We start from the raw sequence: 27283 nt of genomic DNA, 5'->3' as shown, positions 1-27283 counted from the left end.
GTGTATAAGTCCTGCTAAGATTTGCTTTCCCAAAATGCAGCACCTCGCATTTATCAGAATTAAATCCATCTGCCACTTCTCAGCCCATTGGCCCATCTGGTCCAGTACCTGTTGTAATCTGAGGTAACCCTCATCACTGTCCACTTCACCTCCAATTTTGGTGTCATCTGCAAACTTACTAACTGTACCTCTTATGCTCGCATCCAAATCATTTATGTAAATGACAAAAAGTAGAGGGCCCAGGACCGATCCTTGTGGCACTCCACTGGTTACAGGCCTCCAGTCTGAAAAACAACCCTTCACCACCACCCTCACCACCCTTTGAGCCAGTTTTTTATCAATATGGCTAGTTCTCCCTGTATTCCATGAGATCTAACCTTGCTAATCAGTCTCCCATGGGGAACCTTGTCGAATGCCTTACTGAAGTCCATATAGATCACATCTACTGCTCTGCCCTCATCAATCTTATTTGTTACTTCTTCAAAAAACTCAATCAAGTTTGTGAGACTTTGTGGAAGCTTTGTGGATGTAATACATTTGGCTTTTCAGAAAGCATTTGATGTGTTGCCACACATTAGTCCACCTGATGAGACAAAAGGCCATGGCGCTTTGAGTAGCATATCAGCATGTTAAAGGATTGGCTAGCTAATGGAAGATGGTGGGTTGGGATCAATGTGGCATGTTCAGGATGGCAAACTGTAATTACTAGAGTGCAACAGAATCTGGAGCTGTGACTACAATTACTTACAATGTATATTCATGATTTAGACAAGGAAACAGCCAAGTTTGCAGATGACACAAACAGAGCTGAAAATGTGTTGCTGGAACAGCGCAGGTCAGGCAGCATCCAGGGAACAGGAGAATCGAGAAGGGCTTATGCCCGAAACGTCGATTCTCCTGTTCCCTGGATGCTGCCTGACCTGCTGCGCTGTTCCAGCAACACATTTTCAGCTCTGATCTCCAGCATCTGCAGACCTCACTTTCTCCTCAAAGAATACACAAACATAATTGGGAAGACAATTGGTGAGAATGACACAAAGAGGCTAAGTCAAAGGATAAGAACTTGACCGATGGAGTACAATGTGGTAAATCGTGAAGTATGTACTTTGGCAGGAAGAATGGAGGAGCTGAATATCTTTTAAATGGAGAAAGACTACAGAAAGCTACACCACACCAGGATTTGGGAATCCTTGTGCATAACTACAAAGCTAGCATGCAAGATCAGCAGATAATAGGTAAGGTAAATAGAATGTTGGCCTTCATTTCAAAACGAACAGAGATAAAACTAAGGAGGTCTTGTGAAAAATATTTGTGGCATGGTTGGAATATTGAGAACAGTTTAGATTTCCTTATCTAACGCAATGGAAGATGGTGGGTTGGGATCAATGTGGCATGTTCAAGATGGCATTGGAGGCAGTGGAGGCAGTTCAGAGAAGGTTCACTCAGTTGATTCAAGGTATGAAGGTACTGCCTCATGAAGAGACATTGAGTAGGTCATGCCTGTACTTATTGGAGTTGAAAAGAATATGAGGTGACTTTACTGAAACATACAAGATTGTTAGGGGATTTGACAGGAAAGATACAGAAAAGTTGCTTCCCCTTATGGGAGATTCTAGATCCAGGCAGCATAATCTTGGAATGAGGCATCATCTATTTAAGACAGAGGGTTTTCTTTCTGAGGATAGTGAATTTGTGGATTTCTTCACTGCAGAAGGCTGTCAAGGTTGGGTCATTTGTATGTTCAAAGCTGAGACAGGCAGATTTTTAATCAATAAAGGAATCAAGAATTATGGGAGAAAAGCAGGAAAGTTGAGTTAAAGATTATCAGATCAGCCGTGATCTCATCAAATGGCAGAGAAGACTCATTGGGCTGGATCACCGATTTCTGCTCCTGGAGTTTGTGATCTTTCAAATAAAACTGCTTAATGGCAGGTACAATGGATACACGCTTGGACTTTTAAGAATGGTGTGCACTTTGTTGATGAAGTCATGCTTGCTAACAATGACCATTCCAATCCCTTAATCAGGTTTTGTGATATGTCCATAATGCAGTCAGATATTCAAGTAACATATAAAAATTGGATAGATCATTTGGAATCCCATAATGTGCTCACATTTGATCAACTCAGTGCACCTTCAAAGGATTCACTGGTCTTCACTGGTTTGTTGGCGGGTAGTTGGGAGCAGAGAAGCTCAAACTCAGCAAAATCTCTTCCCTTTGATTTGCAGTGAAAGCACACCAGTCACAACCAGGCATAACTTCTTGTTTTCAAACAGTGCATGGTCAAAGAAAATTACTACGTGTTCAGTAGCTTTGTTAACTGAGTTACCAAACTGCTTCTAATTAAGTGAGTCTTTGTGCATGCCTGTTTTAAATGGATACAGTTTCAGTTGTAGTTGTCTATTAACACAACAAAGAACAGGTGTGAATCAAATTATAAGAGTATAGAAATTGGCACTCGTCAAACCATTTCAGCATAAGGTAAAATGTAAATTAGATTAGATTACATTACAGTGTGGAAACAGGCCCTTCGGCCCAACAAGTCCACACCGACCCGCCGAAGCGAAACCCACCCATACCCCTACATTTACCCCTTACCTAACACTACGGGCAATTTAGTATGGCCAATTCACCCGACCCTGCACATCTTTTGGACTGTGGGAGGAAACCGGAGCACCCGGAGGAAACCCACGCAGACACGGGGAGAACGTGCAAACTCCACACAGTCAGTCGCCTGAGGCGGGAATTGAACCCGGGTCTCAGGCGCTGTGAGGCTGCAGTGCTAACCACTGTGCCACCGTGCCGCCCACAATAGTTATCCTATTACCAATCTAATCAATCTCATCTCAAATAAACATCGATTCAATCATATGGCTGTATCTCAGTTCATCATTACTTACATACTTACAAGTTAAAGTTGACAAAATCTTGGGCTGAACAGGATTTTGAACAAAATCAGTAGAAAACGCATCTGTTCATAAATTACAGGGCAACCCCTGTATCCGCGGAATTGGTTTCCATGGTTTCAGTTACCCGCGGTTTATCGCGGCCCAAACATATTGTACAAATATTCCAGAACCAGGGACCTGCCGGGAAGGTATGTTTCTCATTTAAGTGGTTTGCACCTACCCATAGTTTTGGGCTTCCACAGTAGGTCTTGAAACATAACTCTCTCCCTCCCCTCGCGGGTACAGGGGTCTACTATCTCTGGAGTTTAAAGCTGCAAGTATTCTAGCTATGCATTTTACACTGATGTGGCTTCCCCATTATTGAAGATGGGGACATATATGGAGCTGCCTCCTCCTCCTGTCATTTGCTAAATAGTCCACCATAATTTACATCTGGATTCAACAGAGCTTAGATTTGAAAAAATAATTGAAGACTCACATAACTCAGTCCATCACTTGCTGTTTGCAATGCAAGTTGCCCTGTATTACAGCTTCATTAGGTGGACAGTTCACTTTTAGGTGTGCCTGGTGCTGATCCTGGTATGACCATCTGCACTCTTCATTGAGTAAGGGTTGCTTTCCTGCCTTGATGGTGATGATCAAATGGATGATACGCCACTTTATTGTTCTCATTTAATTGCTGCCTTCTCTATTTCCAATATCAAGATATGCAAAGAATCTGAATTTCTTTGACCCAATTATAGGCAAACTACCAATAAGCATCGGAAGTACTGATGGTGTGGAAAGACGTCATTTAGCCCATCGAGTCTGTACCAACGCTCCAAAAAACATCCCACCAAGATCCACCAGCCCACCTCCGTAATACTGAATTTACTATGGCTAATCCCCCTGGCCTGCGCACTACAGACAATTTAGCATGGCTAAGCCACCTAACCTGCACTTCTTTGGTCTGTGGGAGGAAACCAGAGCATTGAGCAGAAACCCATACAGACACGGGGAGAATGTGCAAATTGCAGACAGTCACCCAAGGCTGGAATCAAATCCAGGTCCCTGGTGGTGTGAGGCAGCAGTGTTAACCACTGAGCTACCATTCCACCCCAGAATGTTTGATCAAATAAAATAGCCTCACCGTTTTGGAATTTGCTTACATGAATTACAATACAGTTTGCAACAAGCAACCAGGCATGGAGTTTGAGAGCCAGTGTGACACTTGAGACTGTCACAAGGGTACGATTTTCTGCAAAGGTTGGTTTAATTTCAAATAGATTATCTCAGTTGAACGAGTTCTGTTGATTTATTGCATGCGTGGACCCATGTGTTAAGCCCAGTAATGATCGTAACAAAATTGCTTTACTGAAAAGGTTATAGATGTCATATTCTTTTGTTTTCATCTTATTAGTTTAATCGTAAATGTAAGAGATAACTTGTAGATGTAAAATACAAGGAGGAGGACAACTGTTTAAATTTACACTTGACCACTTTGAATCCAGGATGAGTGTTAACATGACATTGGATGTTCCTTTTTTTTACAAAAGAGTTGTAAAATTTTCACACAAGGAGGTACTTCAAGAAGTTGTAACACAGAACACTTTTACAAAGCACTTTTATAAATATATGTAAGGCTGCAGCAGTCATTTTAAATTCAGCATCATAGCACTTCAGTCACATTATAGAAACAAAAAGAAGGTTTTGATTCTTATAAATTAGTCTGTTGTTGGTTTAAATGTTGCTGATAGTATGTACCAAAGACACACTGAATAATAAAAGGGAAGATTATATGTTCAAATGAAAGGGTTTAATTAGAAAACTACCTACTCAGAATGGACTACTGTGCTCACTATCTCTGGACCATATTATGAACAAACACATCTTTTATAACAATGTCACATTTATTTGTAGGATGTTAGTATTTGGGGAAAGGAACACTTCCCATTTTGGAAACCCAGTACTAGCATCAAGCAGACTCAGTTCAAGTATAAGATCATTCAGTTTAGGATCAGGGTGCTTTTGATCTGGCACTGTGTAAAGTGGACAGTTCCTGCAAAGGTGAGATTTTCAAGAAGAAATCCTTATACTGTCTACAATGCAGCATCTCTGGTAAGATTGCTAGTCTACTACCAACAGGAACAGAGCAGCTTTGTGTTACACAAACTGTGTTGAGACAAACAAAAAGCAGTATTGTTTAATTCAAACTGTATGGTGGTCCATTTGCTGTGGTCTTACAGACTGCAAGTTGAGCTATGAATGAAATACATGCCAAACAGATCCATGTTTGCCTGAGGCTATTTAGGTCACAATGCACTTTATAAACTTGGTGATCTAAACTTCTTTTGTTTTGCCTGTTCCAAAGTCAATTTATAGGAAATTAGAATCTGTCTCCCTTCATGTCTCTTGTGCTAACCACAGTCCCTGGTGTAACCCTGCACAATTACAAGTGTGTGCAAAAATATTGCAAAACCAACTTAAGCACAGGAGGAAGAAATCAACTGACTCCTCATGGATGGAATGAATGGAACAGATCACTGAATAAAAAAAGATGATTTCTATCAAAGTTGCATTTATTAAGTCAATATTGAAGTTCCACTGATCAGAATCTTTAGTGAATCTGATTTAGTTTGAACTTTTTTCTATATCACTTAACTGCTTCGGTGGACGTGTGCACCATCTTTCCCCAGCCAGCTTTTAAAATAATGCTATTGACATAAATGGGATATCTGCTTTGGGCCACTTAAAGTAAAAGATTTCACCTTTTAATAGCTGTTTATAAACATTTTTCAAATTCGATAGAATTTGTATATCTATTCTGCTAAACTCATCCACAGTTTACAGAAAACAACAAATTCTGCCCCATCTGATCATGAAAACCAGTCCTATGCCATGTACAGTACTTTGTGCTAACTTTTGGCCATTTTGGCTGCAGAGTCCATTGTTAACTCATTGTACAGTCAGTGAGTCCCAGCTGTTAGTGTTATTAATCTTCTGCTGTAACTGAGGTAATGAGAAGGGCTTGTATCACTGTCAGATGAAATATTCCTTCTTGCCTTCACTAATGGAGTCCTGATAAGTGGCATTGTTCTTCAGTGTGGTGTCAGTATTTTCAGCATATTCCACCCCCTTTGTTTCGTTGGTGCGATACGTGCCTTTGTGCCTGTACAACAGGCGTCCTGTTACAGCAACGATGCAGAGGATGACAAAGATCACGATTGCTATAATACCTGTGGGTGAGAAAAAAGAACTGAGTTTGAATAAGGGAGTGAGGAGTAGATCCTGCAGTGGCAGTATCAAGTTACAATGACTTCCCAGCATTTGCGGTCCTCACTATCTCCACAATGAAAAGTAAAACCAGCAATCAGTCAGGCAATGGGATAAATAATCCCCTGAAATCTCTCTGCATCCTCTTCATTACTACCAACGTTTGTACCATCGGCAAACCTGCAAAAATAACAAATACGAGTTCTGATGAAAAGTCACCAAATTTGAAACATTAACTCTGCTTTCTGTCACATGCTGACAGACCTACTGAGTTTCTACAGCAATTTCTGTTTGTCTTTCAGATTTTCAGCATCTGAAGTTCTTTGTTTTATTGCAAATGTGATTATGGGGCCCACAGTCAAATCATTGTGAACAGTTGTGGCCCAAGCGCCAATTACTTTGGTATCCCATTGGGCACAGACTGCTAACCTGAGAATGACACATTTACTCTGAATCTCTCCTTTCTGTCAGTCAATTAATCCTCAATCAATATTGCCTCCAATTCTATGTGCTTTACTAACCTGTTTACTAATTTGTCTGGGATTTTATCAGAAGCTTTCTTCCTAAATATACTACATTTCTGAGGTCCCCACTATCAACTCTGCTAGTAACATCCTCATAAAACACTATGAAGGTAGTCAAATATGATTAACCTTTCATATATCCTCCTGAGTTTCTCCAGAAATTTCAGTTTGTTTTTCAAATTAATATTTCAACTCCCCCTCCCACTCCATCAAGGACATGCAGGTCCTGGGCCTCCTCCATTGCCACATCCTAACTACCGGCACCTGCAGGAAGAAAGCCTCATCTTCTGCCTCGTGACCCTCCAACCCTATGGCATCAATATGGATTTCACCACTTTCCTCATTTCTCCAACCACCCCACCCCACCTTATCCCAGTTCCAACCTTCCAACTTGGCACCACCCTCATGAACTGTCCTACCTGTCCATCTTCCTTCCCACCTATCCACTCCATCCTCCTCTCTAATCTATCCCGATTACCCCCATCTCCATCTACTTATCACACTTTCAGCTACCTTCCCCCCAGTCCCTCCCTCCTCCCCTTTATCTCACTACCCCTTTGGCTCCCAGCCTCATTCCTAATGAAGCGCTTTTGCCTGAAACATTGATTCTCCTGCTCCTCGGACGCTGCCTGACCTGCTGGGCTTTTCCACACCACACTCTTGACCCTGCACTTATCCATGTTGACTCTGTCCAATTAAACAATCATGTTCCTAAGGATCCAGTAATCATATTCTTTATATGGGCTTCCAGCTACTGATGTCAGACTAACATGTCTATCGTTCCCCATGTTCTTTCTCCTTCCTTTCTTAAGCATTTGCAACCTTCATCTGTGCTGTAGATTTACTAGAATTCTGAAAGGTGATCACCACTGCATTCTTGTAGCTATCACTTTCAACATTCCAGGGTGAAGGTCATCAGGTGAACTGAACCCTCCTCTGACAACTCAGTGCATTCATCCATTTAGTATGTGAGAAAAATTGGCCATTTTTACAATTTACAGCCAGATAGTTGGGCAATTCATGGAATCACAGAAACCCTACAGTGCAAAAAGAGGCCATTCAGCCATTCAAGTCCACACTGACCCTCTGAAGAGCATCCAAGTCACACGCAGTCCCTGTTACCCTGCATTTACCAAGGATAATCCACCTAGGCTGCCTAGCCTGGACACTATAGATAATTTAACGTGGCTAATCCACCTAACCTCCACATTTTTGGTCTGTTAGAGAAAACCGAACCATTGGCAGAAACCCATGCAAGTAAGGGGAGAACGTTCAAACTCCACACAGACAGTCACACAAGGTTCAAATTGAACCCAAGTTCCTGTGGCTGTGAGGCAGCAATGCTAACCACTGAGCCAACATGCCACCCCACTTGCCAGACTGATGAAATAAATGATTAGTCAATCACCGGTAGCTTGACTTTAATAAGCCAATTGATGCTAAGTCCCAGCACCATGAACCAACTGACCTATGAGCTATTGTAAAGTTAGGTCTACATTCTTGGGATTGAACTGTAGCAGGTCTATTAAAGAGAAATGTATAGAAGGGGTGGTAAGAGAGGACACCTTATTTAACCTTTCTACTCAAGTTCCAGCCCCCCTTGATCTGATGTAACAATGACATAATGTCTTGTAGAAATGCTCAGTGATGTTTCTAAGATAAAATGTATAATTACTCCTGTGGTCCACTTAATCAGCCACTGAGCCACCATCCGATACTTAAGAGTTATCAAATTTCCATGCAGTAACCATTTCTGGGTTCCAATCTCAGTTTTTAAATCTTCATCCCTGCTTTTGAATTTTTCACATCTCTTCCCACAACTTTCTTCAGTACAATGACCATCCTGGAGATCTGTGCTTCTCTAATTCTGTCTTCCTCTGCCTACGTGATTTCTATCACTCCATCTTTGGCACTCAGCCTTCAGCAGCCAAGGTCTTAAGGACTGAATTTCTTTCATAAATCTTTTTGTTGTGAAGCCATGAGGAGAAATTTCTTCAAGCAGAGACTAGTGAGCCTTCTGAAATTGCTTCCACAGAAAGTGGTTGAGGCCAAAACATTGAATGATTTCAAGAAGGAGATAGAAATAATTCTAGGGTTAAAGGGACCAACAGGTATGGGAAGAAAGCAGGAACAGGGCACCAAGTAGGCGGATCAGCCATTTATGTACTAAAAGGCTGAGGAGGCTTGAAGGGCTGAATGGCCTACTTCTGTTGCTATTTTCCATGTTGCTATATAGGACTGATGCAAATTGTTCATTGAGGTCAGTGCCCATGTTTTCTGAGTTTGCACAATGATCTCGATGGTATTACTGGGCCCTACTTTTCACCCTAATTACTTTCCTACTCTTTATATGTTTATAACAACCATTTGGGTTTTTCTTTAGTTCAGTTTAGTGCTTTCTCACACACTGCCTTTCCTTTCCTAATTCTGTTTTTAGGTTTCCCCTGCACTTTTAATACTTTTCTAGGGACTCTGGTCTATTGGGTTAACCCTAAAGCTAACTCTAATCCCATTGTATCTGCCATAAACTTCTCTCATTGTCTTAATCCTGACCTTCATACCCCTTAACAAGCAGGGGTGTCCAGTCTTATTGCTGCATTCTTTCACTATTTCCTCTTTGAATGACTCCCACTGATCTGACAATTTTACCTACAAGTAGTTGCTCCTAATCCAATAGGGACAGACTGCATGCCTTCAACGTACCCTCAATCATTATATCGTGCTGATGTTGCTGTGTAAATCACGTAGCTTGTACCCCCTTAATACTTTGCTTCATCATGTGTTTATTTCGCTTCTGAACTCCCAACCACATAAAAGCTTGTTGCAACACCATTCCCCAACTGAGGTGCTGCTTATGTGCATAATCGTCTTGTGGGACCAGAGGGAGAATCCATCCAGACGCACACATCTGGACGCAGTCACCATAAAATAATGACATACACGTGACACAAACAGCAGGTGGTTCTGCTCTCTCAGCTTCAGAGGCCCCAAAGGATAGCGATTAGCGACAAGTAATCGAATTGAAGCATTGTCAGAAATGGAAGAGAGAACAGAAGCAAGAGGCAAATTATCAATTGAAGAGAGAAAGTGATAATAATTATTTAGTGCCCTCTTGAATGCTTCAGTGGGACCAGCCTCCAACATATTTCCAGGCAATGCAATCCACATCCTAACCACTCACTGAGTGAAAAAAAGATTTCCTCACTTTATTCTTGCTTCCTTTGCAGGTCATTTCAAATAAACAACCTCTTGTTCTTGTTCCTTTCATAAGCAGGAACATTCACTCCTTATCTACCCTATCAAGCCCAATTATGATTTTGAAAATGTCTGTTAGATCTCCTCTCAGCCTTCCTCTCAGCAAGGAGAATAGTCCTAATTTCTTCAGATCTATCCTCATAACTGAACTTTCTCATTTCTGGTACCATTCTTGTCAGCCTTTTCTGCACTCTCTCCAATCTTTCCTACAACATAACACTCAGATCTGTATAAAATACTCCACTTGAGGTCTAGCAATTGCCTTTTACAAGTTCAACATCATCTCTTTGCTCTTGCATTCTATGCTCCAATTAATAAAGCCAAGGAGACTGTCAACTTTACTCACTGCAGCTCTATGTGTTTTACTGTTATCAATATCTCTGCATGTATACCAATTGGTCCCTTCACCCTTGCACCATTTTACAATTGTACCTGTTATTTTATCTTGTCTTTCAATATATATACTTCCTCCACAGGGCACCACCTCATATTTCTATGCATTAAAACTCATCTGCCATCGATCTGCCCACTCCACCAACTTGTCAATATCCTTCCAGAGTTTATACTGTCCTCCTCACAGTAAACAATTTGTACTTGCAGAATTACATTTTACTTTGCTCAAAATCTGCATGAATTCTTGCAAGATTCGGCAATTCCATTTTTTAGATTAGAATCAGTCTGACATTTTGACACAGACAGCCTCAGACAGGCAAGCTTACACCTTCAATACATTATCTGGGCTGACATGACACCAATTGTTAAAGTTCACTTGAAAATGTATCTTTTAAAAACAGTTTTGCGATTTACATATGAATGAACTGAAACCAACATGGTCATTCTAAAAGATGAGATTCTTAACAAACAATCCAGGTCTTTTCCAATATGTAATTTCAATTACATCACACTATAATCTTTTGCTATAAATTCTGTGTCTTACAATTTTATTCTCTACAACCATCTGATGAAGGAGCAGTGCTCTGAAAGCTAGTGCTTCCAAATAAACCCATTGGACAATAATCTGGTATTGTGTGATTTTTGACTAGGATTCAGTAGGTTTGCTTTGAAGCTTTAGATCTTACAGTAGTTCATTTCAATTTAGTTGTCTTTTTCTTTTTATTATTGTCATAAAGCTCGTCCCTTTTTTACTCTAAAAGCTGTTCCTTGGCTCAAGGAAGCCCTGTCCTTGACTTTTTTCCAGAGGGGCAATAAACCTGGCCGGGCTCCGATCAGTCTGGCTTGGTGCAGAGATGGAAAGGATTTTGAGAATCCTTTGGTTTATAGGTAAACAGATGAGACTTCAGGCCAAAGTGGTCATGTTTTAGAAGTGATGTGTATAATGAAGGCCAGTGGTCAGCTCTCTAGCTGAGCAGTTTAGTTCAGACCTGAATGGTGAGGAGTTCAACAGGGACTTGTGTGGAAACTCTCTCTCTCTCTCTTTCTGCCCTTCAATTTCAAGGGGGAGTTTGCTTCTTGGGACTGTTGTGTATATTCAGAACAGCATAATGAAGTCTAGTTTGGATAGACTGAGTTCTATAGGGTTTCTGTATTCTGTTCTTTGTGTTTCATGGTGTAATTTTGTGATTAAATTTTCATCTGCTTTAAAATCTAGTAGTCAACCTAGCTAAGTTACTCCGGGTAATTTTCACTGTACACTTACCGAAACAAATTGCAAAGTTATGGTCTGGGTTTCCTGCTTAAGAATGTTTTGAGTGGTTTGGCCTAGTCCATAACATTACACAAGACTAACTTGGCATATTCCTTGCAATAACTATGCTTCTTAATGACAAAGCAGCATAAATATTGACTGGCAATTAAGGTGGAATTAGCATTCTGAGAACAGTTTAAGTGATCGAAGAAGAGGGCTACATAGTTTGTCATAAAATAGCCTTTTCAATATTTCACATAATTCAAAGTAAACAAAAAAAAATCCGATTAAGATATTCTGGTCATTCTTAAACATTTATGGAGATGTACAAATGCATGCCTAATTTAAAAATATGTGGCTCATGCACATTTTCAGAAAGGAAAGGTGTAACATCATTAATACAGTGAAACATGATAAGGCAATTCGCAATCGAGATTTTAGAGGATTTAAGCACTGATGGAGGTTACAGAGATAGAGAGGGCAAGATAATGGAGGGATTTTACAACAACAATCTAAAATTTATAAAATGGGAATGTTATAGTCCAGTAGCCATTTCAAACACTTACCTCCAATGACTGCTGAGTCACCTCTGACTGAATTTTTTAATGGTTGACCCACATCTATCGTCCCAGAATGATCTGCAATTAAATTTAAAAAGAATCAAAATCAGAATTATCAGTTGATAATGCATTATAATTTATTGATAATTTTTGTATGTTCTGCATCTGTGTGGTATAACTTTTTCTATTCATTCGTGGGATATGGGCATCCAGTGCCAGCAATTATTGCCCATCATATGGTGATGAACTGCTTTCTTGAGCCACTGAAGTGCTTGGTGTGTAAGGATACCCACAGTGCTACTAGGGAGTGCCAGGATCTTGACCCAGTGACAATGAAGGAAATGAAGGATATAGTTCCAATTCAGGATGGTATGTGTTTCAAAGCAGATGTTGCTGCAGGTGTGATTGGTAAGTATCTGCGGCCCTTATTCTTGAGGTGATAGAGTTCATGGCTTTGGAAGATGCTTTTGGAGGAAACTTGCTAAGTTACCTCAGTATATTTTGTAGATGATACAAGTGGGTGTGGTTGATGGTGAAGGGTTTAAATGTTGAAAGTGTTAGGTGTTAGGTGCGAACCAAGCAGGATAACTTTCTTTTGAATGGTGTTGAGCTCTTTGAGTGTTGTTAGATCTGCACCAATCCAAGCAAATGGAGAATATTCCATCAGACTTCCGACTTGTGCCTTGTAAATTGTGGACAGTTCAAAAATTCTAATCCATTCTCATAACACAGTATTTGTATGGAAGTTCAGTCTCTAGTCAATTGTAACCAAATGTTGATCGTTAGGGCCTTCAGTCATGAATATGACATTGAATATCAATGATCAGGGTCTACTTTGTTGGAGATGTTGTTGCCTGATGTAGTTGTTACTTGCTACCTAGCAGCGCAAGCCTGAATATTGCTTAGGTCTTACTGCACATGGATGTGGATTGGTTCAGTTAAATGCTAGTAGCTTTATTGATGCAGTCCTCATCTATTCATTTTTCACTTGCATTTGAAGTGCAGCTTACCTACACATGGATCCAGAAGAGGAAACTGACCACTAAATATGATCAAATTAACTGCCTGTCCCTCACATTATTTCCCAGTAGTTTGTTTCATCAGGCACTTCCTGGAAGGTACAAGCCTGATCTTAAATTCCATTAAAATCCTGAACCTTTAAAAAGGAACTGAGAAACCTATACTCTGAAAGCTCATGGCATTTACGCAACAATCTGTGAGCATTTGTCCAATAAAGGAAAATAATGAAAGAGACAGAAGTTGTTCTGGACAAAGATATGTAGATCCTTGGAAATTCTTGCAATGTTACAGGGTGAAATGTCTATTTGTTCCAAAATTTAGAATTCATTGATTAGTTGAAGGAAAGATGCCAATCAATGGAAGTAAAATTTAAATTGGATTTTTTCTTTGGAGGTGGATGGATGTGGGATGGGGAGGTGGAATTAAGAATTGTGCTTTTCATTGATCCTTTCCAAATCTGGCAGCTGAGTCTCAACCCATATCTTTTTTGGCAATAATCCACTCTCATGAACACCCTCAGAAGAGGAAATCTCTGCCATATTTTCCAACCTTACCTCACAAATTGACACCTTAACTATGCCAGCTGTTAGCATCGTTCTTCACCCAGACTATTATAATTAGAAAAATGCTTGTAAATCTCCAAACTCCTGCTTGATCAATGCTAAATGTTCCCATCAGGTGGATCTTGGAATTTATGCAAGGATTATAGACCTGTGATTCCCAAATACCATTTTTGGAAGTTGTGAAGACTGCTTATCATTTGTAACACTTGAAGTAGTTCACTAAACATTTAAGAGAGGAGATTAACATATTGTATAATAGCATAAAGTGTTCTGAGTAATTGCAATATCAAGGACTTTATCCATTAACATAAGCTCTCAGGTTTCCATAACAGTTTACTTTGTTAGAACAAAATACTGATGAAATATTACTGTCGACAGGTGGTCTTCCATGCATTTTAAGTGAAAACAAGAATCTATTTCAAAGCTTAGTACACTTGTGCATATACAAGAATCTAGCAAATGATGTAGTAAATGTATCACTCAATCCAGACTTTCTAAACTCCCTGCAAAAGATGTTTTGAACAATATGCATAAACTCCTTTGTTTTCTGGAATTGCTTGTTTTTCTCTTTTTCAATAAATTCAAGCAGCCCAGTTGCTGAACATAAAAATTTTAGATTAAAATAAAAGGTAAATAAAGAGATAAAAGATCCAATGTCCTGAAAAGCTGCAAGCATTCAAAAGGTACTCAGGAGTGCAAACAATTGAAATTCAGATAATCAACATTCTACACTATATATGTTTCAGTCCACACCAGGATATGAAATGTTGAAAAGCATTCATCCAAATAAAGCAGTTTGCAACAAAGCTATGGAGGTGTTCATCACTGGCTTCAAGGAAAGGCACAATCAAAGTCAAAACTCATGACAGGATGGGGATTTTAATGTTAATTTGAGTCTGGCACCAAGTGAAATAGATCTTCCAGCCTTTAATGATAGTGAGGTCACAAAGCAGAGTGAATAGCCAATTGCACTGAAGGATTTTCACAGACCAATATGTTGAAAGCATTGATTATCTTTCAGCTTCTAACAGAACATTGCAGAAAGAAAATCAAGATTGAGACACACATATGGAATGAAGAGAGAAGTCAAAATATCATAAAGAAATGTAAGATTGTCATTTTGCTTTAAGTGTGCATTTCTTTACCATCATGGAGGAATTTCATATTCCATAAAGAACATGTGTCAAAGCGGCACAAGTAAGCCATTCGGCCCATTGAGTCTCCTCCATCATGCAATGTGATCATGGCCGATCTGATAATCCTAAATATAAAACTGATTTTCAGGGCCAAAGAGATTTTCTTGCAATAATTGTGATTTTAGTATGTTGTTTAAACCCAGTGATATCTCCAGCAACAGGATGTAGTTTTCCAAGTGGTTTTACAACCAGAGAAATTATGAAAAAGCAGAAGTTCTCATGTTCAATGATTTTGATTTGCTTACAAAGTGAATAACACCAACACTACATCCCTTAGAGAAGCACAAATTCACTCCAAACAATTCCTATACTTCTGCATTCACTTCCACGTGTGGACTCCAGACAAGCTATGACAGTCAATGCTGACAGTTTCACCATCTACTCCTTGTGTTCTCATTAATATATCCAAATTCAATCAAATCAACCATCATATCCTAAATTCCATGAAGCACTACTGTTGTTTGTTAATCTTTCTTTGTGATTTGACCCTTGAATTCCAGACACTATAGAGAATTGAAAGACAATGCTCATGGTACTGCATCTTCCAGAAGACAATTGCTACATTGGGTAATCAAGGTTGAAACTAGCCTGAGTCTACAACTGGATGATTGGAGAACCCCTCACTATCATAATGTCAGAAGTGGGGATGTCCGATGATTACGCAGTTACATTCACATCACCTCAGATAGTGAAGTTTATGCGGCACATAGTAAGATCTGGACAACATTCAGTCTTGGGTTTATAAACATCTCAATACATTTGCACCATGTAGGTGCTAGATAGCGACCAGCTCTAACTTCAGTGAGTCTAATCTATCTCTCTTGAATGTCGAACACTATAATTTTTGCTAGAGGCCCACCATTGATACCTGGGAGCTATTATTAATGACAACCTTAACTGGACAACCTGATAAATATTGGGGCTACAAGACCTCGTAGACAACTCCTAAACGTCTGACTGCAATGTACAAGGCACTAGTCAGGACCACTCTCCATTTGCCTGAATGAATATAGCTTCAACAATGCTCAACATACTTGATATCATACAGGACAAATCAGTCTATTTAATTGGTGTGCCATCCACTACCTTAAACATACATTACATCCACCACTGATGCACGGTGGCGCAATAGTATATAAGATGCACCTTGAAAACTCACTGAATCTCTTTTGACAGAATCTTCTAAACCTATGCTCATAGAATCATGGAATCCTCAGAGTGCACAGAAAGGCCTTTTGATCCATCAAGTCTGCACTGACCCTCCAGACAGCATACCACCCAGACCTCTACCCGATCCCCATTACCCTACATTTACCGTGGCTAATCCACCTAACCTACACCACGCTGGAAACTATGAACAATTTAGCATAGCCAATTCACCTAACCTGCACACCTCTGGATTGTGGGAGGGATTTGGAACACCTGGGGAAAATCCGTACAGACATGGGAAGAACGAACAAACTCCAAACAGACAGCTCCCGAGGCTGGAATCAAGCCCAGATCCTGGCACTGGGAGGTAATAGAAACCAGTGAGTCACCACACTGTCCTCCATCAGCAAGAAGTATAAGGGAACATACATTTGGGAAAACCTCAACTACAGGTTGTTCTTCAAGTTATATCCCATCATGAATTGGAAATACATTCACATTCATTCAGCGTCACTGCGTCAAAGTCCCGTAGTTCCTTCTTAATTCACAGTGGGACTACCTACATGAGATGGACTGCAATAGTTTAAAAAGTAGGTCCACTACCACCTTCTTCAGAGCAGTTAGGGATGGATATCAAATTCTGTCCCCACCAATAATGGCCACATTGATTTAAGTAAGTGAAAAGTTGCATAGATGTTGTATCTCTTAATTATTGCTTATGGTACCAAATTCCACAGTCAAACCATTGGCTGGATAAAGAGCATACTCCTTAATTCCCTGTGGGGATTAGCAATGATTATTTATAGTTATGACTATTTATCTAAAAGGAATACACAATGGAAGAGATATAAATTAGTTCTTGACCTTTCCTTCACTGTCAGTTTCTGCAGGTATCAGGATGAAATCTGTGTTCCAAAATTGAGAATGCGTCTGCAGACTGACCCACCCAGTCAAAGGAAATAGCTCTATTAGTGGAAATAAAAAATAACTTGGGGTGAGTACAGGAACAGCGAAGATTGTGCATTATGTTTTGGGTCGCTGCCACACCTGGCAGAGGGGGCACAATCCATATCTTTTCAGGCAGCAGTCTCCTCACATGCATCATCAGGTTTTGTCGCCACTAGTTTACATCTCAGATAGGATAATTCTTCACCCAAAGTAGCTTTCTTTTTTGGGAAACTTTCATAAATCTATGAATTCCATTTGAATCAACACTAGATGTTCCACTCAGGTGGATCTTGACACAGGGACGTTGGCTGATGATTCTTAAAGACCATTTTATAACTGTGAACACTTAACCATTTGTAGCGTTTGAAGTAGTTCATCACACATTTAAAGAGAAGAAATTAACAAATTGCATAATGAGCTAGGGTAGTCTAAGTAATCGTAATTTCAAGGTCTTTATTGATTCCAATCAGGTACCAGTTTTGCATATTCTGGGTGTAATGTCTCTGTTCCTAATAGGTAGGTGACCTTTAAAACATTACAAATGAAAATAAGAATTCACTTCAGAGCTTGATACATTTGTGAATGAACAGAAATCTCACAAATGATGTAGTCAATATACCAATCAATTTCATGCATTTAGAATCTGTAGAGATGTCAAAACCAGGCCTGTGCATAGTTAACTTCAAAATCAAGTGGCGAGCAACAATGGATGAGAGCCTCTCATCAACCAAAAGTGAATGTGTCTGCTTTTGAATGCTAATAGAGAATGCAGACAATTGAGAGTTTCTACATTCCTGGCAATAGATGCTTTGAACAAAATCTATAGACTCCTTTGTTTCATTTGACTTGATCATTATATCCCTTTTTTTCATAAATTCTGAAAGATCATTTTGTCTTGACTGAAATTAAATATCAGATAGCCCTGAAACATGCAAGCATTCTAGAAGATACTAAGGAGTGCAAGTAATGGAGACTCAATGTTCTATGGCATGTCGTATTCAATCGATCTCATCACTTTTAACCTTGGTTTGCAAGGCAATGACATACATCATGCATCACAGCGAAAGGTACATACGAAAATCTAATCATCAACAGCTGGCAATTTTCCCCTTTCATATTGTTAATGTGAATCTAGTGCTAAGTCAAAGGAATTTCCAACACTCTATGTGTTTATGAAGTAGGGGAGCAGTGAATTGCATTCAACAATTTTCACAGACAGCAAGTGTGTAAGTTGAAAGTCTTGATTATCCTTCACTTTGCAATTTCTTTCATAGAGAACAAAAGAAAGATTTGGACATTATGTGGAGGTGAGTGTTTAATGGTATTGTCATTGAACTAGTAATTCAGAAACTCAGAAAATGTCCAGCAAAACCAATATCATGGCCAACAGAAAAACTTGAATTCAAATAAAGTTTGGAATTAAAATTCTAGTCGAACCATGTCATTGTCATTTGTTGTAAAACTCCATCTGGTTCACTGATGTCCTTTAAGGAAGAAAACTGCTATCCATACCTGGTCTACATGTGATCAAGACCCACAACAATGTGGTTAAGTCCTAACTGACCACTGAAATGGTCTAGAAAGCCACTCAGTTGTATCAATCTACTAAAATGTCTCAGAAAAGGAACAGAATCAACAGAACCAGCTGACATCATCCGAGACATCAGTATTGACAACAGGGGGGAGGTAATTACTTATGGTATTATCACTGGACTGTTAGTCCAGAGACACAGGTAATATTTTGGGGACCCAGGTTTAAATCTCACCATGGCAGATGGTGGAATTTGAATTCAGTAAAATCTGGAAGTAAGAGTCTAATGATGACCATGAATCCAGCGTCGACTGTTGGAAAATCCCATCTTGTTCACTAAGGCCCTTTAGGGAAGGAATTTGCCATCCATACCCAGTCTGGCCTACATGTGACTCCACACCCATAGCAATTGTGGTTGACTCTTAACTGCCCTCTGGGCAATTAGAGATAGGCAACAAATTCTGGCTTGAACAGCAATGCCCTCAACCCATGAATGTATTTTTTAAAAAACTCAGCCCTGTCAACCCTCCAAAGTCCTCCTTATCAAAATAGTGTGACTGTTATCAAAATTGGGAGAGGTGCCTCATAGACTAGTCAAGCAACAGCCTGAAATAGTCATATTTCAAGAATTATACGGGGTTAGGTTTAGGATGTCCCCAGACAATACCCTTAACATTCCTGGATATATTCTATCCCACTGAAGACACAGCCAATAGACGTGGTGGAACAATGGTATCCAGTTGAAAAGGGAATTGCCTGGGAATCCTTAACATTGACTTTAGGCTACATGAGGTATTAGGGCATTAGGGCAAACATGGTTGAGGAAACCCTCTGCTGCCTAGCATGTATCACCTTCACACAGTTGATGAGCCAGTTCTCCTCTGTGATGGACAGCACTTGGAAGGAACACTGAGGACAGGAAGGGTGCAGTGTATTTTCAGGTTTAGGATTCCATCACCAAGAGTGGTTTGACAGCACCATCACTAATCAAGTCCTAAATGGCATAGCCGCAGGAGTGAGTCTTTGCTGGTCGGAGTCATATGTGGCACATAGAAAGGCGGTTGCAGTTGTTGGAGGTCAGTCATTTCAGCTCCAGAATTGGTAAGGCACAGAAGGGTTATGCCCTTAATGTCGACTCTCTTGCTCCTCAGCTGCTTCCTGACCTGCTGTGCTTTTTCCAATGCCTGCTTTATCAACTCTAACTCTGCAGCATCTGTAGTCCTCATTGTCTCCATCTCAGCTCCAAGCTAGCTCCTCAGGAGTTCCTCAGGGTAGGGTCCTAGGCCCAGTTGCTTCCTCAATGACCTTCGATCCATCTTAAGGTCAGAAGTGGAAACGTTCACCAACAATTTTACAATCTTTAGCACCATTCATGAAGCATCCAATTCCAAAGCAGTCCAACAAGACCTGGACAATATCCAGGCTTGGGCTGACAAGAGGCAAGTAACATTCCTGCCACACAAATACCAGGCTATGACCGTCTCCAATAAAAGACAACCTTATTGACATTCAATGGTATTACCAGCAATAAATCCCCACTATCAACATCCTTGGGGTTATCATTGATCAGAAACTCAACTGGAGTCACCACATACATACAGTGGCCACATTAGCAGGTCAGAGGCTAGCAGTACTGTGGTGAGTAACTCACCTTCTAACTCCTCAAAGCTTTTCCACCATCAACAAGGTTCAAGTCAGGACTGGGATGAAATACTCCCCAATTGCCTGGATCGGTGTTGCTCCAACAATATTCAAGAAGCTTGACAACATTCTAGACTAAGCAGCCCACCTGATTGAAACTACATCCACAAGCATCTTGTCCCTCCACCCTCAAACTTAGTAGCAGCAGTGTGTACTGTCTACAAGATGCACTGCAGAAACTCACCAAAGATCCTTGGAAGCACCTTCCAAACCCATAACCACTTCCATAGAAGTGCTAGGCATTGTCCACCTCCAACATGAAAGAATCTAAACCTTCTGACTTTTAACAACAGTACCATCACTGAATCTCACACTCTCAATTCCCTGATTGTTAACTGGCCAGCCTTATAATTATTGTCATTACAAGACATGGTCAGACGCTGGGCGTAACTCATCTCCTAACTTTCCAAAATCAGTTCATCATCTACAAGGCATAAGTGAGAGGTTGTCTGGATGGGTGCAGCTCAGAGAAGATTCAAGTATTTTGGACATAATTTGGAACAAACCAGTCCACTTCAAGAGCACCACCTTAAATATTTATTCTCTTGATCATCGGTACATGGTGACAGTTGTATGTGCTGTAGGCAAGACTCAATGTTGCAACTCAGCAATCTTCGGTTTACAGCAAACCTGTACACCTCACAATCTAAAAGGTCAAAGGCAATAGAGATCTGGAAACACCACTACCTGCAGATTTCTCTTCAAGCCATATTCCATCTTATCTTGGCAATATAATATTATTCTTTTGCTCTCAGTGGATCAAAAACTTTTACCTCGCTCTCCAACATCATTATTTATCTTCTAACACTGGATGGGCCACAGCACATCACGTTTATCACTACCATCTCAAGGGATTTCAGAAAGAGGAAAGAACAGATGACCTTGCCAATGATGTTCATGCAGAGTGAAAAAAAAAGTGCATCTATGCTATTTCTTTCAACAACTTCTGTGGCAGCAGGTTCAACAATTTTATCACTCACTGGGTGCAAACGTGTCTCTTTGATTCCCTTTCAGATTTTATTTACTATTATTGTTTCACTTTTGCTGTTTTACATTTATAACTTTTCTTGCATGTGAAAACAGCTCCATATTTGCCCTACTAAACTGTTAGATAATCATGTCTTCAGAGTATCCATGAAAGTAAGAGTTTGCCCTCAGTTAGTGGTAGCTAGAATTATGCAATTTATAAGATCTTTTTGATCTATATGTTTTCATTTATAAGATCGCTAGATTTTGAAAATGAAGCTATAAACGTAGGATGAAAGTCATGTAGTCCATGACTGTAATAATGAGTATACTCAATTTGATTTGATTTGATTTATTGTTGTCATATGTACCTGAGTACAGTGAAAATTTTTATTTTGCAAGCAGGACAGGCAGATCATAACAAACAAGAACAGATAGATGTTAGAGCATTTAGACAGAGCAAGACATAAAAGGTGGTGGCTGCACAAGAAGTGCATAAAAGCAAGATCAACTTTAGATTTGAAGTTAGATCAGCAGTCTAACAACAACGGGAAGACACTATTCTTGAACATGTTGCTACAAGTGTTCAAGCTTCTGTATCTTCTGTGTGGAAAAGAGTTGCACTAGAAAAGCACAGCAGATCAGGTAGCATCTGAGGACCAGCAGAGTCGATGTTTCGGGGGGGCATAAGCCCTTCATCAGGACATTCCTGAAATGTGGACTCTCCTGCTCCTCGAACTCTGCCTGACCTGCTATGCTTTTCCAGTGCCACACTTTTTGAATCTGATTCTCCAGCATCAGCAGTCCTCACTTTATCCTTCTGTATCTTCTGCCTGATGGAAGAGGTTGGAAGAGAGCATTACTGGGGTGAGAGTGTCTTTGATGATTTTGGCAGCCTTTCTGCAATAAATGGAGTCCATGGATGGGAGGTTGGCTTTTGTGATTGGCTGTGCCCAACTTCCGTGTACACAACCATCCTGGTTGGGTGGTTGAATATTTAGGGATCTAAGGAAAATTTGAGAGGAAAATGCAATGTTTATGCTCAGGACCCAGGTCAGTGATTAGTAGAAGTCCTAGAAAGTTGCTATCATATTAATATGAAAACAACTGTGTTGAAAAATACCACATTATTTCTCCAGTGAAAAACAGTCAGGATCAAGGATAATTAGCTTTGAATCGAAGTTGAAATTTTAATTAATGCGTTCTCTGTTGCTTAGGGAAGAAGGTAAAGGAAACTATTTTGAGATCAGATTACAACCTTTTCTTTAACCCCAATGTTATCACAGATGGGCAGCAGTTGCAATTTTGTCTCTGGAGGTGTTGTAGCCAACTGAGAGGTAGGGGTAAGTGATAGAACCAGCCAAGTCCGCATCTCAAGCTGAGAAAATTCAATCCTACATCCCTGCTGGAGCCAGCTTCGGGAGATGCAAAATCTCCAATATAAAATGATTTATGCTGTGTATGAATTGAAAAGGGCCCGAAAGGATTAATACTCAATTGAGTGCACTAGCACCATCCATTGTGATGACAACAATTGAACATCATCAGAGCAAAGCAGGAGCTGGTCAGAGATAGACCGCAGGCTAGTTTGCATCACTGTGGGTCATAGTCATGTGCTTTATAAATAGTTGCACTAATACAATAAACGTCATACTGCTTACTCAGCATGACTCTTCTAGTTATCTTCATCCACACAACAGGGCTGGAAGGAACTAACACATAAAATAGGAAGCTGGCAGTTAACATGAGGCATGCCCTTTCTGACCCAGATTCGACAATCTGGCCAAACATATCAGACGTCAATAAATTGCAAAAAAAAAGTTTTAATATTTTCCCTTTGTTTCTTTCTAATGCAGGACAATTTGCAAATCAAACAATTTTTTTCCATAACATAACCACGATCTATGAAATGGTTAATTTTGAAGTGATTTTGAGAGTTCCCATGTCATTTGGTATGACAAATAACTTGCAGTAATCACAGTTTTTAATTTTTCTCTAATAGTAAAATGCACACGTTCTTCATATTATTCCCACTAAGCTGGGGAGCATTCCCAAAGATCCCTGTACAGATCTTACATGAGTCATCCCCTTTAAGTTACCTCGCATTCATGTTCACACAAAAATAAATCAAAAGAGTTCAATCAGTTCCCAATGGATTCTGGAGAACAAAACAATTAAGAAACTTTAGTTGCTAACCCTTGATGCTCTTTTGCTGGCACTGTCTTCGGGCACTGTTCTGCTGTGACAGCAGCATTGGGCAGGAGACTTTGATTTGACATCAAAACATCAGATAGAGGTAAATCTAATCACAATTCTATGATCAGTGAGCTTTGCAGAGTTTACAAATTAGCTTGACTAATTCAGGAGTTTACAACAATGAAAGGACTTAGAGTTACCAAAAAGCAATCAGTTGGGGAAGTTAGAACAGAATCTTAAAATTAAAGCTGGGTGATTTAGGATTGAAATGAGGAAACACATTATCCACAAAAAATACAATGAAAATGCAGGACTCTCACCTCCAAATGGTTGCGCATGCTGGTGAACTGAAATCTTCAAAATGAAGGCTTTTTTGATCTTTTGTTCAGTAATGATCATGGAACAAGGCGGAAAAGTGGGGTTGAGGAATAGATCTGCTGTGATTTAATTATTTGAAAAATGGTTTTATAGTGTTGGTTAGGGTATGTTGCTATCTGCAGAATTTTAGCTTCACTGAATGCTTGCAAATGCACATTTTCCAGGAAGGATAACTGCAAGTTATTTAGAACGAGCAATTGGAGGCACTTTTCCTTTTCTTAATATGTTGAATGAACCCTACTTTTTCTTGTTAAAACCAGTTACTGCAGTAAATCTGTGAGATTTCAGCTCGACAGATACAAATGCAGAAAGTCTCCAAATTACGAATGGAGCCTTTAAGATGCCTATACAAGAATTACATGGTTTAGAAACCAACTCCAGATAATTGAATAAAACAAAGAACTGCAGATGCTAGAGTCACAGAGATGTACAGCACAGACACAGAGCCTTCGTCCCAACTCATCCATGCCGACCAGATATCCCAAACCATTCTAATCCCACCTGGCTGCACCTAGCCCATATCCCTCCAAACCCTTCCTATTCATATACCCACCCAGATGCCTTTTAAATGTTGCAATTGTACTAAACTCCACCACTTCCTCTGGCAGCTCATTCCACACACATACCACCCTCTGTGTGAAAAAGCTGTCCCTTAGATCTCTTTTATATCTTTCCTGTCTCAACCGAAACCTATGCCCTCTAGTTCTGGACTTGCCCATCCCAGGGGAACATGACCTCCCAACTCCTGTACTCAATACTCTGACCAATAAAGGAAAGCATACCAAAAGCCTTCATTACTATCTTATCGACCTGTGACTATATTTTCAAGGAGCTATGAACCTGCACTCCAAGGTCTCTTTGTTCAGCAACACTCCCCAGGACCTTACCATTAGGTGTATAAGCCCTACTAAAATTTGCTTTCCCAAAATGCAGCACCTCGCAGTTATCTAAATTAATCTCCATCTGCCACTCCTCGACCCATTGGCCCATCTGATCAAGATCCTGTTGTAATCCGAGGTAACCTTTACTGTCCACTACACCTCCAATTTTGTTGTCATCTGCAAACTTACTAACTCTATCTCTTATGCTCACATCCAAATCATTCATACAAATGATGAAAAGTAGTGGACCCAGCACCGATCCTTTAAGTACTCCACTAGTTACAGACCTCCAGTTTGAAAAACAACCCTCCACCACCACCCTCTCTCTTCTACCTTTTAGCCAGTTCTGTATCCAAATGGCTAGTTCTCCCTGTATTCCATGAGACCTAACCTTGCTAACCAGTCTCCCATGGGGAACCTTGTCAAAAGCCTTATTGAAGTCTATATAGATCATGTTTACTGGTCTGCCCTCATCAATTATCTTTGTTATTTCTTCAAAAAATTCGATCAAGTTCATGAGACATGATTTCCCACGCACAAAGCCATGTTGACTATCCCTAATCAGTCCTTGCCTTTCCAAATACATGCTGAAAATGTGTTGCTGGAAAAGCGCAGCAGGTCAGGCAGCATCCAAGGAACAGGAGAATCGACGTTTCGGGCATAAGCCCTTCCTCAGGAATGAGGAAAGTGTGAATATTTTCACACTTGAATGAGGAATGAGGAATACTTTCCTCATTCCTGAAGAAGGGCTTATGCCCGAAACGTCGATTCTCCTGTTCCTTGGATGCTGCCTGACCTGCTGCGCTTTTCCAGCAACACATTTTCAGCTCTGATCTCCAGCATCTCCAGTCCTCACTTTCTCCTTTCCAAATACATGTACATCCTGTCCCTCAGGATTCCCTCCAACACCTTGCCCATTGATGCCAGGCTCACTGGTCTATAGTTCCCTGGCTTGTCCTTACAATCTTTCTTAAACAGTGGCATCACGTTAGCCAACCTCCAGTCTTCCAGCACCTCACCTGTGACTATTGATGATACAAATATCTCAGCAAGAGGCTCAGCAATCACTTCCCTAGCTTCCCACAGAATTCTAGGGTACACCTGATCAGGTCCTGGTGAATTATCCACTTTTATGTGTTTCAAGACATCCAGCACTTCCTCCCCTGTAATATGGACATTTTTCAAGATGTCATCATCTATTTCCCTACATTCTATATTTTCCATGTCCTTTTCCACAGTAAACACAAATGCAAAATATTCATTTAGTATCTCCCCCACTTTCTGTTGCTCCACACAAAGGCTGCCTTGCTGATCTTTGAGGGGCCCTATTCTCTCCCTAATTACCCTTTTGTCCTTGATGTATTTGTAAAAACCCTTTGAATTCTCCATAACTCTATTCGACAAAGCTATCTCATGCCCCGTTTTGCCCTCCTGATTTACCTCTTAGGTATACTCCTACTATCTTTATACTTTTCTGAGGATTCACTCGATCTATCCTGTCTATACCTGACATGTGCTTCCTTCTTTTTCTTAACCAAACCCTTAATTTCTTTAGTCATCCAGCATTCCCTATTCCTACGAGCAGGGTTGGATGGGGTTGGGAGCGGGTGAGGGGGCATGGTTAGGGTTATGCTGCTGCCTCGTCTCCTGAATGGGGAGCTCACTTAACTGACAACTCTGAGCCCCAGAGGAAAGGCATTGAATTGATTAACCGAATAATCAATTATCTGAACAAAATAGTGCCTGCCCATCTTGTTCGGATAATCGGGGTTCATCTGTATTAGGGGATATTTAGTAAAATCTCAATAAGGTGATCATCCCTTTCTTATTTCTCAGTTCTCAGTTCCACCCAAATAACTTGCTGAGATATTTGTATCATCGATAGTCACAGGTGAGGTGCCAGAAGATTGGAGGTTGGCAGACATGGTGCCACTGTTTAAGAAGGGCGGTAAAGACAAGCCAGGAACTATAGACTGATAGGCCTGACCTCGGTGGTGGGCAAGTTGTTGGAGGGAATCCTGAGGGACAGGATGTACATGTATTTGGAATGGCAAGGACTAATTTGGGATAGTCAACATGGCTTTGTCTGTGGGAAATCATATCTCACAAACTTGATTGAGTTTTTGAAGCAGTAACAAAGAAGATCGATGAGGGCAGAGCAGTAGATGTGATCTATATGGACTTCAGTAAGGCGTTCGACAAGGTTCCCCATGGGAGGCTGATTAGCAAGGTTAGATTTCATGGAATACAGGGAGAACTAGCCATTTGGATACAGAACTGGCACAAAGGTAGAAGACAGGGGTGGTGGTGGAGGATTGTTTTTCAGACTGGAGGCCTGTGACCAGTGGAGTGCCACAAGGATCAGTGCTGGTCCCTCTACTTTTTGTCATTTACATAAATGATTTGGATGTGAGCATAAGCGGTACAGTTAGTAAGTTAGCAGATGACACCAAAAGTGGACAACGAAGAGGGTTACCTCAGATTACAACAGGATCTGGACCAAGATGGGCCAATGGGCTGAGAAGTGACAGATGGAGTTTAATTCCGATAAATGCGAGGTGCTGCATTTTGGGAAAGCAAATCTTAGCAGGACTTATACACTTAATGG

The 27283-nt window shown here is 40.4% G+C and overlaps 1 protein-coding gene across 1 annotated transcript in view; it reads right to left on the bottom strand.

Annotated features, from left to right (window-relative positions):
* Positions 1 to 4275: 4275 nt before the first annotated feature.
* The window catches only part of LOC122551779 (contactin-associated protein-like 5), an 879926-nt gene continuing 856918 nt past the window's right edge, over positions 4276 to 27283 (bottom strand). Inside the window, exons 23-24 of the mRNA XM_043694242.1 lie at positions 12153 to 12224; positions 4276 to 6125 (exon numbers count right to left, since the gene is read on the bottom strand). Coding sequence (XP_043550177.1) covers positions 5929 to 6125; positions 12153 to 12224 — 269 coding nt within the window. The 3' untranslated portion in view covers positions 4276 to 5928. The remainder of the gene's footprint in view (positions 6126 to 12152; positions 12225 to 27283) is intronic.

The sequence above is a fragment of the Chiloscyllium plagiosum genome, chromosome 7 (genome assembly GCF_004010195.1).
Source record: "Chiloscyllium plagiosum isolate BGI_BamShark_2017 chromosome 7, ASM401019v2, whole genome shotgun sequence".
Lineage (NCBI taxonomy): Eukaryota > Metazoa > Chordata > Chondrichthyes > Orectolobiformes > Hemiscylliidae > Chiloscyllium > Chiloscyllium plagiosum.
Note: the sequence above shows the minus strand (reverse complement) of the source record. Positions and strands in the feature narration are given on the sequence as shown.